At 46.8% G+C, this 17,302-nt stretch overlaps 1 protein-coding gene across 1 annotated transcript; it reads right to left on the bottom strand.

Moving 5' to 3' along the window:
- Nucleotides 1-3,378: 3,378 nt before the first annotated feature.
- Nucleotides 3,379-16,646, bottom strand: JPT2 (Jupiter microtubule associated homolog 2). Its single transcript, XM_048495187.1, has 5 exons — nucleotides 16,485-16,646; nucleotides 10,096-10,244; nucleotides 7,905-8,047; nucleotides 6,796-6,850; nucleotides 3,379-5,557 (listed from the first exon to the last, which is right to left on the bottom strand). The coding sequence occupies exons 1-5, from the start codon at nucleotides 16,526-16,528 to the stop codon at nucleotides 5,376-5,378; spliced, it is 573 nt and encodes a 190-aa protein (XP_048351144.1). The 5' UTR covers nucleotides 16,529-16,646; the 3' UTR covers nucleotides 3,379-5,375.
- Nucleotides 16,647-17,302: the final 656 nt, after the last annotated feature.

Genomic DNA, 17,302 nt, shown 5'->3' with positions numbered 1-17,302 from the left:
CTTGATTGCCGATGTCATATGACTTCCAGCTGCCAGCCCAGAGTTACTAGGACAGTTTTTTTTAAAGGACCAGAACAAACAGAGCGTGCCTTCTGTAACAGAAGTGTTATACTAACTGATATGCTACGTACCCTAAGGGAGCATCCAAAGCAGTGCGAAAATGCAGTCCCGTTCTCTCGCTGAATCCTTTGTTTGCTTTTCCAGCTGAAGTAGCAGAAAGGGCAGGGCTGCCGAGAGTAAAGAGTCTGGAGGCCCAGATGGTAGGAAGAAAGATTTTGGGACAGTCAGTATTCCCCAGCTTCAATGTAATGATAATGTAAGAGTGTGTGTGTTGGTGTTGTGTGTGTGTGAAGAATCATGTATGCTTCCCCTGAGCCTATGTCCATGGTGGCGAACCCTTGGCACTCCAGATGTTATGGACTACAATTCCCATCAGCCCCTTCCAGCATGGCCAATTGGCCATGCTGGAAGGGACTGACCAACAATCCTTATCTAACATCTGGAGATATAAGGATCGCCACCACTAACTAATAGTAGATAAGCCTGTTCAAGCCAGCATTACATGATAGTATTTTCATAAGCTGGCCGGTTTGAGTCTGACTGGCACCGAGAAAGGGGGCAGAAGGAATCTTGGTTTGGCATAGTTCTTGGCAGCCCTGGGACAGAAAGATTAGGGCTTATACCCTCACTGCCTTGGAATGAACAGGAAGATACTCACTTTGACAGTTAGGAGTACAAAATATACCGTACCCCTCAGTCACGGTGCGCAGTGCCAGTTTCAGAGGGCTGTACAAGATGATCTTATCTTCCCTTGAAGCTGTCCCACGTAGGGTTTAATTACAGTTTATACACATCTTCAAATATGTACAAAGACACTGACCACCCCCCTCCCCCACCCCCGGCCATTAAACCATCCTGTGACTTTCCAAAGGGAAACACTTCCTTATGATTTTATACAGGGCACATGAAAGTCACTTCAGCCGGAGGGGGAGGGGGAGGCAGCCAGTGCGCTGCCTCTTCATACAGATCGTAGCACCATTGAACAAAGTCACCCACTCACATCAAGTACCAGAAGCAGCCCTTCATTCCTGGAGGGAAACCACACTGACTGGCAGAGTATGAACTTCCTGCTCAGAGGAAATCAATAACGGTATCATCCTTAATTGGGAATAAGCCTTATTTACCCCGGTGATGCTTATTTAATGCAGCATAGCATTAAGTGGCATGTAAAAATGCTGGATTTTACTCCCTCACAGCTTTCTCCTCTACTGCAACACATTCACATTGAGTCACCTGACAGGTTCAAATGCTTACTCCACCTGATTTGTACAAGACCAAGCTCCGCCTTCTTCCTTGCCACTTAGCCATATAGAATAAGACAGAATTGGCTGAAACCCTTTTAATATAGCTGTGAAATAATAAACTAACCAGACTTCAGTCTGAAAACCACCGACGTGTGGGCACAAACTGACACCTGAACTACACCAACCATCTGACTGAACTTCCCAGAGAGGGTAGGATTTAAGTGCTACAGTGAGGGTAAACCAGCAAAGATCTACAGACAACATGAACAGCGGCTGTGAAGCGCAGCTGGGCTTTGGATGACAAGGAATTCGGTCACTCATTTACTGTCTAATCAGTGGGCTAGTGCTAGAACAGGGGTCTGCAGCCTGTGGCTCTCCAGATGTTCATGGACTACAATTCCCATCAGTCCCTGCCAGCATGGCCAATTGGCAGGGGCTGATGGGAGGTAGCAATCCATGGCCTGGAAAGCCACAGGTTACAGAACTCCTATGCTAGAGAATGACTCAGATAGGGTTTGACCTGTTAGCAATTGATAGTAAGAAGTCAAAGGTGCAGGAGTTATTTCTGCAATCCCACATTTAGAGAATGCCCTTTTATCGCATGAAGTAGTTGATGTGGCCAGTAGGGAGGAACCTTTCCTCTGCTTCAGTAAAGGATTAAAGGTAGAAAGGGACTAAAGGGTCCTTAACTAAACACCGTGTTGAGATGTATGGATACTGATCAGTAAAGTGCGTAGATCAACGTGGCGTAACTATGCAGCATAAACTTCTTACAACAATAACACCTCACTCTGGCTGATGCAAAATAAAAGACTTGAAAAAAAAATTTTTTTGCAACTGTCTGCTCGTTTCTTTTTGGCACCCACGGCCAAAGCTCTATGGAATCAACTGACTAAAACGCAGTGGAAATGCTGCAGGTGTATAAGAAGCTGTCTAATGCCAAGTCTGAATACTGGTTAGTCTAGCTCAGTGGTGGCGAACCTTTGGCACTCCAGATGTTATGGACTACAATTCTCATCAGCCCCTTCCAGCATGGCCAATTGGCCATGCTGGGAAAGGCTGTCATGTAATTAATAGTCCCTGTATCTGGAGTCTGGAATACTTCGCCCTGCGAAGTCTAGCTTTCGATGTTGCCTCACTGGCATCCGACCTCTGGCAGAAGATATTTCTGCACACCCACTGCGCTAGAGGACAGGGCCTGAAGGTGGGAGCAAATATCCCAGGACTCAAAAGAATGCTCTGGAACCTGTGAATATCCCCTTGTGACTTCCAGCTACAGGAAAGTCCTTGTAGATTACAGTTCTGTTCCCGCTGGGAAGAAAAGCTGGATAAGAAACGTGCCAAATAAATAAATATTGCATGCCGCAGTTAACAGGTCTAAAGTGACAACGTTGTCCCCACATCAATCCTTATATTCTTAGTTTTGGAGGCTTTTCATTCAAAGTGCAGCTGGGTGGAAGATGAGAAACCTAATGGTGAACTGCAGGTGCCTTGTGGGAGGGTTTTGTGTGCCAAGTATTAGAATACATTCTTATAGTGAAGTGTGGCGGTCAGAGTGCTCTTACCTGGATGGCCCAGACTAGCCTGGCTTCTTCAGATCAATGGTGCGTGGCAGAGTCAGACCTGGTTAGTACTGAGACTGCCAAGGGAGTCCAGGGTCGCGATGCAGCTGCAGGCCATAGCAAACCACCTCTGTCCATCTCCTGCCTTGAAAACTCTTTATCGGGTCACCATAAGCTGGCTGCAGTCTGACGGCACTTTCCGCCAGCGGCCAGACTAGGATTTTGGAGACCCAGGTTCGAATCCTTGTTCTGCTGCGGAAGCTTGCTAGGTGACCCGAGGCCAGTTCTATGCTCTCAGCCTCGCCTGCATCGCAGGGTTGTTGGGAGGATAAAATGGAGGAGGCAAGGTAGGGTAGGAATGAAGTAATTAAATGTAGCACCAGTCAAATTTATTTCAGTGGAATCCCTAATACTCTGCACCTGATAAAAACGCCGCAAGAGAGACTGAGAGTACACTACTAAAATGCATAACTCGCATCCTTAAAGGAAGTATTGAGCACACCAGCACGAGCTAGCAAAATCAGGCTGTTTATTATGCAGTACATGATTCACAGATCCGAGCCATTCATTACCCTCTTGGAACAGCACCCTTTCGCCTTGATACAGGATGTGCCCTCCACCAGCTACATCTTGGGGGAGGGGAAAAATGGCACAACGAAGTCAGTAATAATTTAAGGCTTTGCTGAAAAGCCACCCAAAACAGAGGCACAGGTGAAAATGCACTTTTTTAAAATTTCAGCCCCGCATGGTTTAACTTTCGTAGTAGAAAGTCCAAAATGCAAACTACACAGAAGAGCAAGCTCTGGCTTAAGAGTCGCCAAACGCCAGTCTTCGGCCCTTTTGGGACAAACTCACTCCAGGGTTCATTCATGTTCAGCACCAGTTTAAAGGGAGCAGATTCTCACCGCAAAAGATGTCATAAAAAGTGACCCCCACGGCCATTCTCCCCTCCCAAAGAACCCAGAAATCACTTGCTCTGCATTCGTTAAAAGCATCCGGATCCTAAAAGAACTCCAGTTTCGTCTCGACATCTGGCACAGCGCTAACTCCTCAGAACCAGCGAGCCTGCATTTCTGCTGATGCATCAAGAGCGGTTCCATAAACAGACCTTTGTTCTTTGGCACGCCTGCGAAATCTCTACACAGGATGGAGTTAAGGGGCAAGCCACACCACTGTCGACAATCCCGGGATACTATTCGCAAAGAATAAATGCTAAGGAAAGTGATTGAAATCGAAGAAACTTCTCCTCGGCTTCCCCTGCAACCAGAAACCCTGCGAGAGAGGTCGCAAGAAATACAATCGCAAACTACTGTCGACAGCCCACGTGCGGCAAAAGCATCGTATTGCAAGGAATCTGGAACTGTCCCTGACCAGATGAAGAGAAAGAGACAGCTTAAGGCAGCTACAGCTTAAGGTAAGTGACCTGGCAGGACAGTCCTTTCCCAGACAGGCTGGCCAAATCGTCCCCTGGAGCTGGTATGGTATAACGTTGGGGAAAGGGGCCACTACAGCCCCCTGCCACCGTTTTCCATGGACCCTCCTTCCCTCACCTGGACTAGCAGGAGAAAGAAGGGGCGGAATACACACAAACCACCGTCTCGTCAGAAATACTGATACCATCTCCTGGGATTGAGGCGGCCCCATAGGCTAGGCAGAACTGGCTGCCAAAGGCTACTGAAGGTTGAGAAGGCGGGAAAGCAAAGATGCCAACAGAGTCAGCACAGAACCAGACCTGTCCGGTTGGTTTTCCAGGGCAGGGGCGGTTCAGAGCCCAAAGGAAGCGAGCACCTTCCGAGCATCTGTTTTGACTTGGAGGCCAGCGATGGGATGTAATAGAGCCATCTCGGCGGCCTGCTTGGCTCAGCTTCAAGGTCTAAGGTTACAAAGAGTGGGTCGGCAGACTTTTCACAGGCACGCGGAGGGTTAAAATTCCACCTGCGACAGCAAACACCCTCAGCGCCATCCTCACGTCCACACCCCCTTAAGCACCTGGACGAGGGACTGTGCAGGGCATTTCTGTCAGCACAGATCGCGGGAGCAAATGTTGCCAAGGCAACCGTCACAAAGTTAAAGGCTTCGGAGGCCGCTTCAGATAATCAGTGGTTGCAGGATATGTTTCAAGCAAGATCTTTAACCAGAAGGTGACTTGCTCTCTCTCCCCTCCTCTGCCCACATTTTTCTACAAGACAGACTGCAGGAGTGTCCCCGTCTCCCCCCGCCCCCCCTGTTCACACCGACCTTCAGAATTCAAGCCAGCCTCCCCACTGTGCTCTGTCTAGTGCAGATAGAAAAACACCTTCGTGCATCTGGTCTTTATCTTTAAAGCTGAGAAATACAGCTCTACGCTGATTTCTGCCTGCAGCCAAACACTGATTTCTGCCTGCAGCCAAACCATCGAGCCCCTCCTCCTGCAAACACCACCCAAGCTAGCCTGTAAGTTCTGCCTTCAAATACGTGGGGTCGCGTTTCTGGGCTGACTCCGTTGGGGAAGAGGAAAGAGCTTTGCACCCTAGTAGAATGAAATGCTGGACTTGCCCCCGGGGGGGTTCAAAACTTTGTTGTGTGATCGTGGCCGTGGTCCCAGCCGAGGTTCGTGGTCTTCCATCTTGGGTCCCGGTTCTTTGGGGGCTTCTTTCTGCGGCTCTTTCTTTTCACATGCATCTGCCGCCTGCAGTCTTTGGTCTTTTGGAGCTGTAGGATGAGAAATGGTGTCAGACGGCCAATCAAGAATATTGTTTCCGCCCACCCCACTGTTACTAGGATGTGTGGGAGGATTGGTAGATCCTTGTGCTGTGTTGGTTACTTATGCCAAAGCAACATTTCAAAAAAAAAATCTGCAATCAACTTTCCAACAGTCAGTTAGAAGCCTCGCTGGGCAAAAGCCCTACCTGCCAGCCACACTTTCTAAAAACACTTGATGGACTTTACAAAAGGTACTGGCAGGTGCGCAGCATCCACAGGCACCATGTTGGGGACTCCTGAGGCAGATACTTGACTCCCATCTCTCTCCCTTTTCACTCATATTCTTAGGGCCAGCGTGGTGTAGTGGTTAAGAGCAGGTGGATTCTAATCGGCAGAACTGGGTTTGGTTCCCTACTCCTCCATCTGAGTGGCGGAGACTTATCTGGTGAACCACACGTGTTTCCGCACTCCTGCAGGGTGACCTTGGGCTAGTCACAGTTCTTCAGAGCTCTCTCAGTCCCACCTACTTCACAAGGTGTCTGTTGTGGGGAGAGGGGGGGGAAGGGAAAGGATGCTTGTTGGGGGGGGGGGAGGCAAAGGAGCTTGTAGGCCACCTTGAGTATCCTTACAGGAGAGAAAGGTGGGGTAAAAATCCAAACTCCTCCTCCTCCTCGTCTCATCAATCCATTACCTACAAAGTGCTCCTCCACCCCAGCCGGAGAAACTCATCGTACCTGTCAGTCACCATTGAACTATATTAAGAGAAAGGTATCGCTTGTGTCCTAAGCATATGCTACAGTGGGAATGTCTTAACACAAGCCTACTGCTACTTGTTGCAAAATGATTATCAATGCACCAAAAGCGGCAAAGTAGCAAAAAGCTTGTGTACTGGGAACTGTCATACACACCAGCAATTACCATTAAGGTCAGCTCTGGCTAGCATTAGAAGCAGATCCTCCGGCAATAGTTCTCCTTTCCAGAATGCAATGGGAAGATTGAATTGCAGAGCTTTTGTTGTCTCTGGCAAGTTATCCGCAAATGTGGAGGAGTGGGGAATCAAACCCGGTTCAACAGATTAGAGTCCACCTGCTCTTAACCACTACGCCATGCTGTGCCAAAAATGTGATGTACGGCTGGACACAAAGACATTGTAATAAGAGGCAACTAAGAAGATTTATGTACTGTTTTGCTCCTGAGAAAAGCAGAAGCGAGTCTGCCCTTTAGCACCACTCTACTTTGCCACTTACCATTTGGTTTTAGTTCCCGGGGTGACTCCCCTCTGTCGCACAATACAATGTGATCCTGGGGGAGAGAAAAGATTTTGTTTTTAAAAAATCAAGAAAGGCATTGCCCCCTAACACATGGTAAAATGAAGAAGGACTGGTGTAGTCTATCCTAAGCAACAAGTAAATTTTGAAATGACTATTCCTGGACTGCAGTAATAACCTTAAATATACTGAGGTATATTTAGAAGAAGAACAGTTTGAATTTATATCCTGCCTTTCTCTCCTGGAAGGAGTCTCAAAGGGGCTTACAATCTCCTTTCCCTTCCCCCCCCCCCACAACAAACACCCTGTGAGGTGGGTGAGGCAGAGAGAGCTCCGAAGAACTGTGACTAGCCCAAGGTCACCCAGCTGGCATGTGTGGGAGTGCACAGGCTAATCTGATTCACCAGATAAGCCTCCACAGCTCAAGCGGAAGCGAGGAATCAAACCCGGTTCTCCAGATTAGAGTGCACCTGCTCTTAAGCACTACACCACTGCTGCTCGCAAGCAGAATCCTCCCAACCACAACCTCCCCCCCTCCCCAAATTCACCTTCCTGAAGTTCAGCAACATTTCACTTAAACTGTACCTGGTTCTATTCTAAACTCAATGTCTATATTCTCTTGTTCAATTCCCTGGCTGTCAGTTAAGGTTACTGTAGTCCTAACAGAGTTATTCTAGATTTATGAAAGTTACAAATATGCCTGCCACCAGCCCTTTCCCAAGGGCAGGACTTCTGGTAGGCACTTCTCATTTCTACATTGTTGCCCAGGCAGGCAGGGCAACCCACGAGGCAGAAGGGTTCCAGCACCGTGCAGGGACGTTTGGCACGGTATCTGGCATCTACTCCTGCAGCCTTTCTTCTTTCATAAACAGCTGTGCAACTGCAGCCCAACGCGGTACAAAAAAGCTGAGTCAGCACATTAAGGGCAGTTTTCACCAAACCCGTTGTTTCTGAATTCTGTAGTCAGCAACTACAACGATTAAATTGAAAGACGCAGCCGCTTCCCTTTGCAGCACGCAGCCACCTTCAGCCTGGGTTTCCCTCAAACCTGCCGGAGGAAGCGCATGAAAGCTATAATTCAGTCTTACCTTAGGCTTGTTCGGGTGCGCTCTGACAGGGTTGACGGGTTCGGGAGATCCAAAGATATTGCTTGCTTTCCCACCAGGTGGATTTGTGAGCTGACGACAAGGGTTAGGTTTATGGTCCTCAAAGATGCCGCTGACCTTTCCACCTGCAAGACAGTCATGCTCATAAGCAGGTCCCCGTAACCTCCTGCCCCACCTTGAGAGCCTCTTACCTAGACTGCGTGAAGCTCTAGGGAGAAGAGCCTACTGCATTCACATTTTGCCAAGAAAGGACTCCTGTCAACTGTTTTCCCCTGCAGTGCGCGCCTTGGGTTTTGTATTTGTCAGTGCTGCCGGGAATTAGGTGTGAGTTAGCTTAGCAGCACAGAACCATAGAGTTGGAAGAGACCCCGAGGGCCATCCAGTCCAACCCCCTGACATGCAGGAACACACAAGAAAGAACTCCTGGCAGATGGCCATCCAGCCTCTGTTTAGAAACTTGCCAAAGGCAGAGACTCCACCACACTCCGAGGTTGTGTGTTCCACTGTTGAACAGTCCTGACTGTCAGGAAGTCTTTTCCTGATGTTTAGGTGGAATCTCCTTTCCTTTGCCTTGAACCCATTGCTCTTGATCCTAGTCTCTGGAGCAGCAGAAAACAAGCTTGCTCCCTCACTGAAGCTCATCTGAAGAAAATATGTGTGTTAGACAGGCTGCCTGACATCGTGTCAGTTGCTGTGGTCATCACACAAACAAAGTCAGGCAAACTAACTGCACTTGGCTGTAGGGAGCGGCCACAACCTGTGAAAAGCACAGGCTGAATCTACTCTTTCAGAGTAACCACATGAGCCCATCTAGAAATATGATCTGCATGACCCAGGCTGGCCTGATCACATCACATCTTAGAAGCTAAGGAGTGTTGGCTCTGGTTAGTATTTGGATGGGTCCCCGCCAAGGAATTCCTGGGTGGTGCCACAGAGAATGGCAATGGCAAACCACCTATGGTGATGATGGCCACTCACCTGGATAGCTTTAAAAGGGGCTTGGACAGATTGATGGAGAAGCCGATCTATGGCTGCCAATCTTGATCCTCCTTAATCTAAGCAGACCAGGTGCTCGGGAGCAGCAGCAGCAGCAGCAGGCCATTGCTTTCACATCCTGCCTGTGAGCTCTCAAAGGGGCCTAGTGGGCCACTGCGAGTAGCAGAGTGCTTCACTAGATGGACTCTGGTCTGATCCAGCAGGCTCTTATGTTCTTAAGACCATTGCTTTTACCTCCTGCCGGTGAGCTGCCCAAGGCACCTGGTGGGCCACTGCGAGTAGCAGAGTGCTGGACTAGATGGCCTCTGGTCTGTTCCAGCAGGCTCTTTCTTATGTTCTTCTGTTCTATTAGTCTCTGGCCTTGAAAACCCTATTGGACGTGACTTGATAGCACTTTATACATTCACAACTGGAAATATCATGCAAAGTAGTGCAGCAAAGTCCAGAGCTAAGGAGCACTGGTCAAAATGCTTTGTTTTGTTTAATGTCCATTTATCATCACAGTTCTAAAATTCTTTCTATCCACCCACCATCTACAGCTTTCAACCAAACGATTAGCAGTGCCCATCTGCCTCGATTGGCAAAACCACAGCCCTGCAGTTTGAAACTTTAAAATACTGTCATGCAATATTTGGTTTTAATCATTTACGACGTATACATTTCTCCCCAGCAACATGAGTAAAGACTACCAATTACTTCTACCTCTGTAACTTGAATCACACCAAACCAAGACAGCAAAATAATCCTGCGTAATTTCTTATCCTCTCTGGCAGCGGGGCAATCTAAAGGTGTCATATCTGACAGGTGGTTCTGCAGGCCTCTTTTTGCAACTTTCCCAACAATTGTTTGCTAAAACGTGTTCCATGCTAATCCCTCTGCTCCAGCAACACATCTGCATGCACACGTCAAGTCAAATGTTTCGGATCAAGCCAGTGAAACCTGACAAAACTCTTGTGCTCAAGTTTTTCAATTAATAGCATTTAGCTTGTCAGCAAAGCAGTCGGTGTCTATTGCTGCCTGCAAAGGGTCAGCTGAATATCTCAGGAAAGACAGAGAGACTTTAACAAAGTGGTGCAAAACCCAAAAGTCACTGTGACTTAAAGACTGGACGTTTATTGTATGAGCAGCCCAAACCCTCGCACTCCTTCCCAGGAGATTCAAAAACAGGATGACTCACCTGGAGGATTTGTTTTCTTTGGGATGTTCTGAGGTTCTTCGGTGGCTCCAAAGATGTTTGATGCCATCTTGTGTGGTCTGACAGAGGAGGAGACCTCTTCTGGACATCCAAAGAGGTTGCTGGAGCCCCCTCCAGGTGGTTTCAGTACCCTGAAAACCAATAATCAATATGAGAAGACACTTCTCATCTGAATTCTGCCAACGGAGCACATCCAACATCTGTCCCAGTAAGACCTCTTCCCAGCCTTGCAGTTTCCACAGCGGAGGGACCTGGGGGGTTATTACCTTCCCATTATACGTACATCCCGTTACTACTTTCTGTAAAGTCAAAGTTTGTGTAAGAATTGTACAATATTTTTTTTACTAATACTCAGTCATGTTAAAACATGCTGTTATTGGGGAACCTGTGTTATTAGGCCCCTTCCGCACATGCAGAAGGACGCACTTTCAATCCACTTTCACAATTGTTTGCGAGTGAATTTTGCAATTTCGCACAGTAAAACCCAGCTGCAGAGTGCACTGAAAGTGGATTGAAAGTGTGTTATTCTGCATGTGCGGAAGGGGCCTGAGAGCTACAAAGGACCTTCTTCAGGTAAAATGTGAACAACAATCCAGAGCCAAAATTTGCTTGCAATGTCTGCACATAAACAGGCCATGAAGTTTTTCACCCAGTCCTTCCCATTGTCCTGGTTTTTGGGTGAAGTCATTACCACACCCATTTGCAAGCTGAGTAAGGCTGAATCTATGGAGTATACTTTGGTTATGTGCTCATCCACACCCTTTTGCTGTCTGTGCTGACAAGAGGCTTTTTACATGCCTCTTGAGATCCATCTCAAAAGGTTGGTATACAGGCATATTTTGTTTTTACCGTGTTTCCCCAAAATAAGACAGTGTCTTATATTAATTTTTGCTCCCAAAGATGTGCTATGTCTTATTTTCAGGGGATGTCTTATTTTTCTGTGTTCTGTTTGTCAGGCATGCTTCCAAACAAAAACTTTGCTACGTCTTACTTTCGGGGGATGCCTTATATTTCACACTTCAGCAAAACCTCTACGTCTTATTTTCAGAGGATGTCTTATATTCGGGGAAACAGGGTAAGTTATTAATGGTGCCCAAGTCTCTGCACATAAATCCCAATTCCAGTTTCTCAGCAAGGATATAGCGTTCCATACTTCACTTTCCCCAGAGTTTTAATTCACGCTTCTGTCAAATTGTGTACCTGCCTTTCTGTTATGTTTTAGAGATAGGAAGCAGTTTTGTACTGAAGTTCTAGTATAAATAGAACAGGATGCCATCAAAGGCCAAAGAAGCGGAGATCATTATGAACATATATATATATATTTTTTATATGTTGTACACCGCCCAGAGCCCTTCGGGGATGGGGCGATATAAAAATCTAAGGAAATAAATAAATAAATAAAATAAATAAGAAAGAGCCTGCTGGATCAGACCAGAGTCCATCTAGTCCAGCACTCTGCTACTCGCAGTGGCCTTTGGGAGCTCACATGCGGGATGTGAAAGCAATGGCCTTCTGCTGCTGCTGCTCCTGAGCACCAGGTCTGCCAAGGCAATTGCAATCTCAGATCAAGGAGGATCAAGATTGGTAGCCAGAGATTGACTTCTCCCCCATAAATCTGTCCAAGCCCCTTTGAAAGCTATCCAGGTTAGTGGCCATCACCACCTCCTGTGGCAGCATATTCCAAACACCGATCACACGTTGTGTGAAGAAACGTGTGATTGTTACTAACAGGGGACCCAAAAAAAGTCAAGTTTCGACCAACAATCCTGAAAAGGTCATTAGCTCAACCGGAGCAACTTCCTATATCTTGAATGTGTGCAGCAAGCCAGCACAAGGCGTACATACACTGTTCCAACCGTTGCAATCTAAATGCCTGCGCTACAGTTTTAAGTAGAAGGACACATTCCGGAGCAAGGCCAAGCGAACAGGGTGCAGGCATCATAAAAGAATGCCGCTTGGGTGGGAAAAGAACAGTTGCAAGAATAGCCAACCAGTGCAATACGAGCACAGCAAAAATCAAACACCCAGGTATTAATGGCAAGCAGATCAAGTGGTCTCAGCAGCAGCAGCAGCCGGTGCCTACACAAGGATAGTTTCCTGCTAGTGATTACTAATTCTTCAGATTCGCCACCTCTGCAACGCAACAGTAGACAAGAAAATAGCTATCTAAGGCAGAATGGAAAGGGGAGATTTCTTACAGCTTCTCTAGAGACGGTGAATGTTTTAAGATCCCCTATAATCAGATTTCAAAAAACCCCTATAATCTACTCCAGATCCCAGAACTCTGGTCCTTTGCAACAATCATGAAGTGAGTCTTACGGCGGAAATACTACAAGACAGTTTGGCCTAGTGCTCTTTAGCAGTCAACAGCTGGCTCAACCTACTCCAGCGAAACTAGCTATTCTGGACGATCACAAGATCTGCATACTTACACCCCCCCAGGAAAAGCACTCCCAAGATGATCCATTTGATCCTCAAGCATTTACTAGGGCAAAGTCTTCTCCACGGAGCGGCACCTCAAGGCAATCACAGAACACAAGAGGTTGCTCAAGCCACGGAGCTGTTTTTGTTCCGAACGACTCACATGGGCTATTCCGGCCACCCCCATCCAGCACACAAGCATTTCCAGGACTATTTGGGGGGAGGGGACAGAATCATCCACAGAGCTTATCTCATCTCTGCAGTACATACAAGCCAGGTTTTCCCAGCCCAGTCCGTACTTGAATGTTGACTTGGCTGGCAGGAATAGCAACAGGATTCCTGAAGTCTGTGCCATCTACAAAGCTAGCATGTCAGTTTCAGCATCCATGTCCACTGCTTTTCCCATCAATAATGTACACACTATCATGAGGGAGAAGAGGACGCAGATGCAAGGGGCTAGGCGGGAGACTCTGGATTCCATACAGACTTCTCTTCTTTCCTTCCCTCCACAAAACTTGCATCTGGCTCAGCAACGGGGGGAATCTGGGTCCAGGGTCTTCCATTGCTGATCCTTACCACAGAAAACCCTCCCTCCTCCTAACAGTTTCAAGAAGGAGAAGAGTTTGGATTTACATCTCGCCTTTCTCTCCTGTAAGGAGACTCAAGGTGGCCTACCACCTCCTTTCCCTTCTTCTCCCCACAACAGACACCTGGTGAGGCAGGTGGGGCTGAGAGAGAGCAGAGAGAACTGCGATTAGCCCAAGGTAACTCAGCAGGAAAGTAGGAGTGCGGAAACACACCTGGTTCACCAGATAAGCCTCTGCCACTCAGGTGGAGTGGGGAATCAAACCTGGTTCTCCAGATTAGAACCTGCTCTTAACCATTATTCCACGCTGGCTTCTAAACACTGCATAAAGCAGGAAGTGAACCCAATCTGCATTCAGGAAGCTTTCCGGGAGAAAAGAAATGCACAATGGTAAGCTCAGACCAAAGCATCGCCAAAGTGGCAAGTTTCGCTCCAAAGAGAAGCAGAAACTATGAGCTGTTGTGGTCCAGGATTTAGAAAGCTGGCTTTGATCTGGCAGCCAAGTGGATACAATGTAGCAATACTTGGGCTTTGATCTGGCAGCCAAACGGATATGATAGCGTGGCGGTACCTAGGTTTTATTATTTGGTAAGCAGTCTCTTCTATGTTTCCATTTCACTTATGCAACCGAAACATTAATTACACCAAGAGCCCTTTTCCAACTGCTCTCACTGTAGTATAAACAAGTCGCCCAGCCTTTTCTCCCCTAAATGTAAAGACAGTCAGTTCAAGTCCCGTGTCTGCCAACATTCTCAGTTCGCCCCAAGCCAAACAGGAACGATACCGGATCCGCAAAGATGGTACCTTACTTTGCAAATTAAAAGGCAGCACATAATAACACAGCATTGAACATAACAGAGCATCTGACCACACTTTAGAAATCAAAAAGTGTGTTACAGCATAAATTTGTGGGTCACATTCCTCTTCTTTTGGCTGACCGAGCAATCAGATGAGTATATAGATAAAACTCTGGGAACAGAGAACTAGCAGTGTTTGGATTGGCCTTTTGTCAGGGTCACTGCGCAGAGCCCCACCGAAAAGAAAATCCAGAATACCCAGAACAGTTATTGAGGAGGGTTTTAAACCTTTCTGGGGCAGACCTTTCCTTTCCTTCGGGAAACGAAGCCTGATCAAGTTCAGATACAAAAATTAAAAAGTATATCTCAACGTATCATCTTCAGTCCCTGCATTTCAGGGTACAGGTTAGCTGTAACCAGGGCTGGCTGGAAATACGTAACAATTAGCTCCCCTCTCTCCGTGTACAGGCAATTCAGACTTATGTACTGCATGAGCTTAATTCAAAAAACAGTTTTGGGTTGGGAAGCCGTAGTTGCACTACCTGTTGCAGCAAAAAACAAACCGCAGTCCTGAAACATGTTAAAAGGCCAACAAAATAATTTAAAAATGCAGCAAAGGAAAACTGTTTGGTTGTGAACTCTGACCAAATCTTGATTTCACCAGTTCCAGGAGTCTGCAGAGGGCAATTTGCAGTACACACCCAAGGTAAAGTGCCATCGAAAAGACAGGATTCAGTATCAACAAGTAGGCCATTAATGCTTGCTCAAAACAGCTTTTAAAATTAAAGTTATGTCTCCAAACTTTCAGAAATACAATTCAAATTAAGTAGTAGGGAGAACAGCACACTTATTGGGCAGGAAATACCATATAGTACTTCTTCCCCCAAAGAAGTCAATGGAGCATACAAGATTCTTCCTCCTGCCATTCTCCCCTAACAACAACCCTGCGTGGTAGAAGGGCCTACAGAAGCGTGACCAGCCATTCAGTTAGTTTCAGAAAGTGGTGATTTGAACCCTAACCTCCCCAACCCTATAATCATCTCCCCAAGTTATTAAGCATACAAAGCATTGGATCACTGAACAACAATTATATCTAGATGGTCTAATGGAGGGGACGAATACTTCAGGGTTATATCTAATTAGTATATTTACATGTTAGTTTAATGTTAGTTTGATGCACGTATATATTCACTGGATTATAATGATGCAGTTTATATGCTGTTAGTCACCCTGAAGCCCTAATGCAGCAAAGGAGGAGGGCAGATAGATATCAAATCAAAAAACGTGTCTTGCTCTTACAGACATCCTCTCCAAGACTATTGAACTCAAACTAGACCTTTATTAGGCATATATATATATTAGGCATCAATTTCCAGTATCTTTGGGTTCTTGTTGTTCAGGAGATACTTCAGTTTGAAATTTGGAAATGATGGGAGTGCCAACAAGACTATTATCTCTCTTTGAGCGTGGCTATTATCCCTCTTGGATTTTAGAGTTTGGGCCATCTAGATTGCCAACAAGTTTGGGATATTCCTAGTAAATTCTCAGTAATTCCTAAAAGGCCTGTGGATGGAACAATCTGGGGATGTAGCTGGGACGGGATGCCCTCCGAAGCTGCTAAGTCCCTCCACAGGAATTGATCTTGTGGATTCCAGGCCACACCTAGAGATTCACAGTACACAAACGCAAGGACATTAACAAGCTTAACGAGGCGGCCAGCCAAAACGGTGTCCTGGGTGAAAATATGTAAACATAGCGGTGTGGAAAAAGATTTGCTCCATAAAGTCTAAACTTGTTCTCCGAATGAGCAGTCCATGATCACATACGTGGTTCATCAATGTTTGGTGCTTCAGGCTAATCGGTTACTGGTTTGATACATGATTTCGACTGCCTTTCCCAAACTGGTTAGCAGCCTTAAGGCATCAAAATCAGTTATCAAACCAGTAACCGATTAGCCTGAAGCACCAAACATTGATAAACCATGTATATGATCACGAGAACAAGTTTAGACTTTATTGAAACTTCTGAGATTGTAAAGTCTGCAACAAGGACAAGATTGATTGATTTAGATCTAAAGTTTGCACTTTGTTTAGATTGAAACTAAGGTGGTAAAGCCCAGTCTGTGTCACTATTAATATGCTATTTTTATTCAATTTAGGGATGACTCAATACTTTTGTATTATTAGTATCAAGAATAAGCTTTTTTTTTAACCCCATTAATTTTAAGAGATTGTTCAGTCCTTTTGTCCTGCTACCAAGTACAAAGCGGGTGGTTTTCACACCTGGAGATGAGCAACCCCATCCCACGCGTGTTTTAAGAAGCCCTGCGTTCGAATTCGGCTCGCATCCCCAGGGAGGGCCCCTCCCCGCGCCTGGATGGGAAGCAGAGGACGCAGAGCGCCTAATGCGAGCCTATATGGAAGAATGTGCGCAGACGGCGCGGCCCCCATGTTTTCGGGTCCACGGGAAAAGGGCGGGAAAGGAGGGAGGGACCCAGGCGTCCAGTCCTCATACCCCGACCGGTCCGAGCGCTCCCAAGAACGTCCCCTTCGGACTAACCGCCTCACCTCGAGCTCGGCTTGGCCGAGTCGGTCTCCGCCGCCTGGAACATGACGAGCCAAATCCCGGAACGCCGCTTCTCTCCCGCAGCCACAGCTCCAACGCCACGCTGGTGGCCTCTTCAGGCCAAGAGTGGCGCGCCCTTGGCAGCCGATTGGCCAAAGCGGCCGCCGCTCCCTCCGCCCGGTCCAACCGCAGCTCGGTACACGCCCACCCCGCTCCCGGAGAGGCTGCTGCCCGGCTCGGTTTTCTCTGGCAACTTATTCGGAGGGGCAGCTGCCACTCAAACGGAGCGCGGCGCTCATTGGATGCCACAGGGAACGAGGAGGAGAATCTCCTTTTAAAGGGACTGCCTCTTGCCTTCCCTGTATAGGATAGCCCGGGGAAAAAACTGATTTATATAGCAGCTTTCTAAGTAGAAGTTACTTTTATGCACACGCACACATAGTTGCACACTTCACACACGCCTATATAGACTGTCCTTTTAAATATAAAACATTGTACACACACTCATGTAGAAATTACTTTTATACATACACACACTTGCACAATTTCACACATGGCTATATAGACTATCCTTTTGTATATAAAACATTATATATACACACGTAGAAGTTACTTTTATACATACACACACTTGCACAATTCACACACACCTACGCAGACTATCCTTTTAGATATAACATATTATACACACATTCACATACACACACATGCGCAAGTTACTTTTATACATACACACACTAGCACAATTCACACACACCTATGCAGACTATCCTTTTAGATATAACATATTATACACACATTCACAAACACACATGCGGAA

This window comes from Sphaerodactylus townsendi, linkage group LG04 (assembly GCF_021028975.2).
Source record: "Sphaerodactylus townsendi isolate TG3544 linkage group LG04, MPM_Stown_v2.3, whole genome shotgun sequence".
In the NCBI taxonomy this organism is placed as follows: domain Eukaryota; kingdom Metazoa; phylum Chordata; class Lepidosauria; order Squamata; family Sphaerodactylidae; genus Sphaerodactylus; species Sphaerodactylus townsendi.
This window is presented reverse-complemented; position numbering and strand designations above follow the sequence as displayed.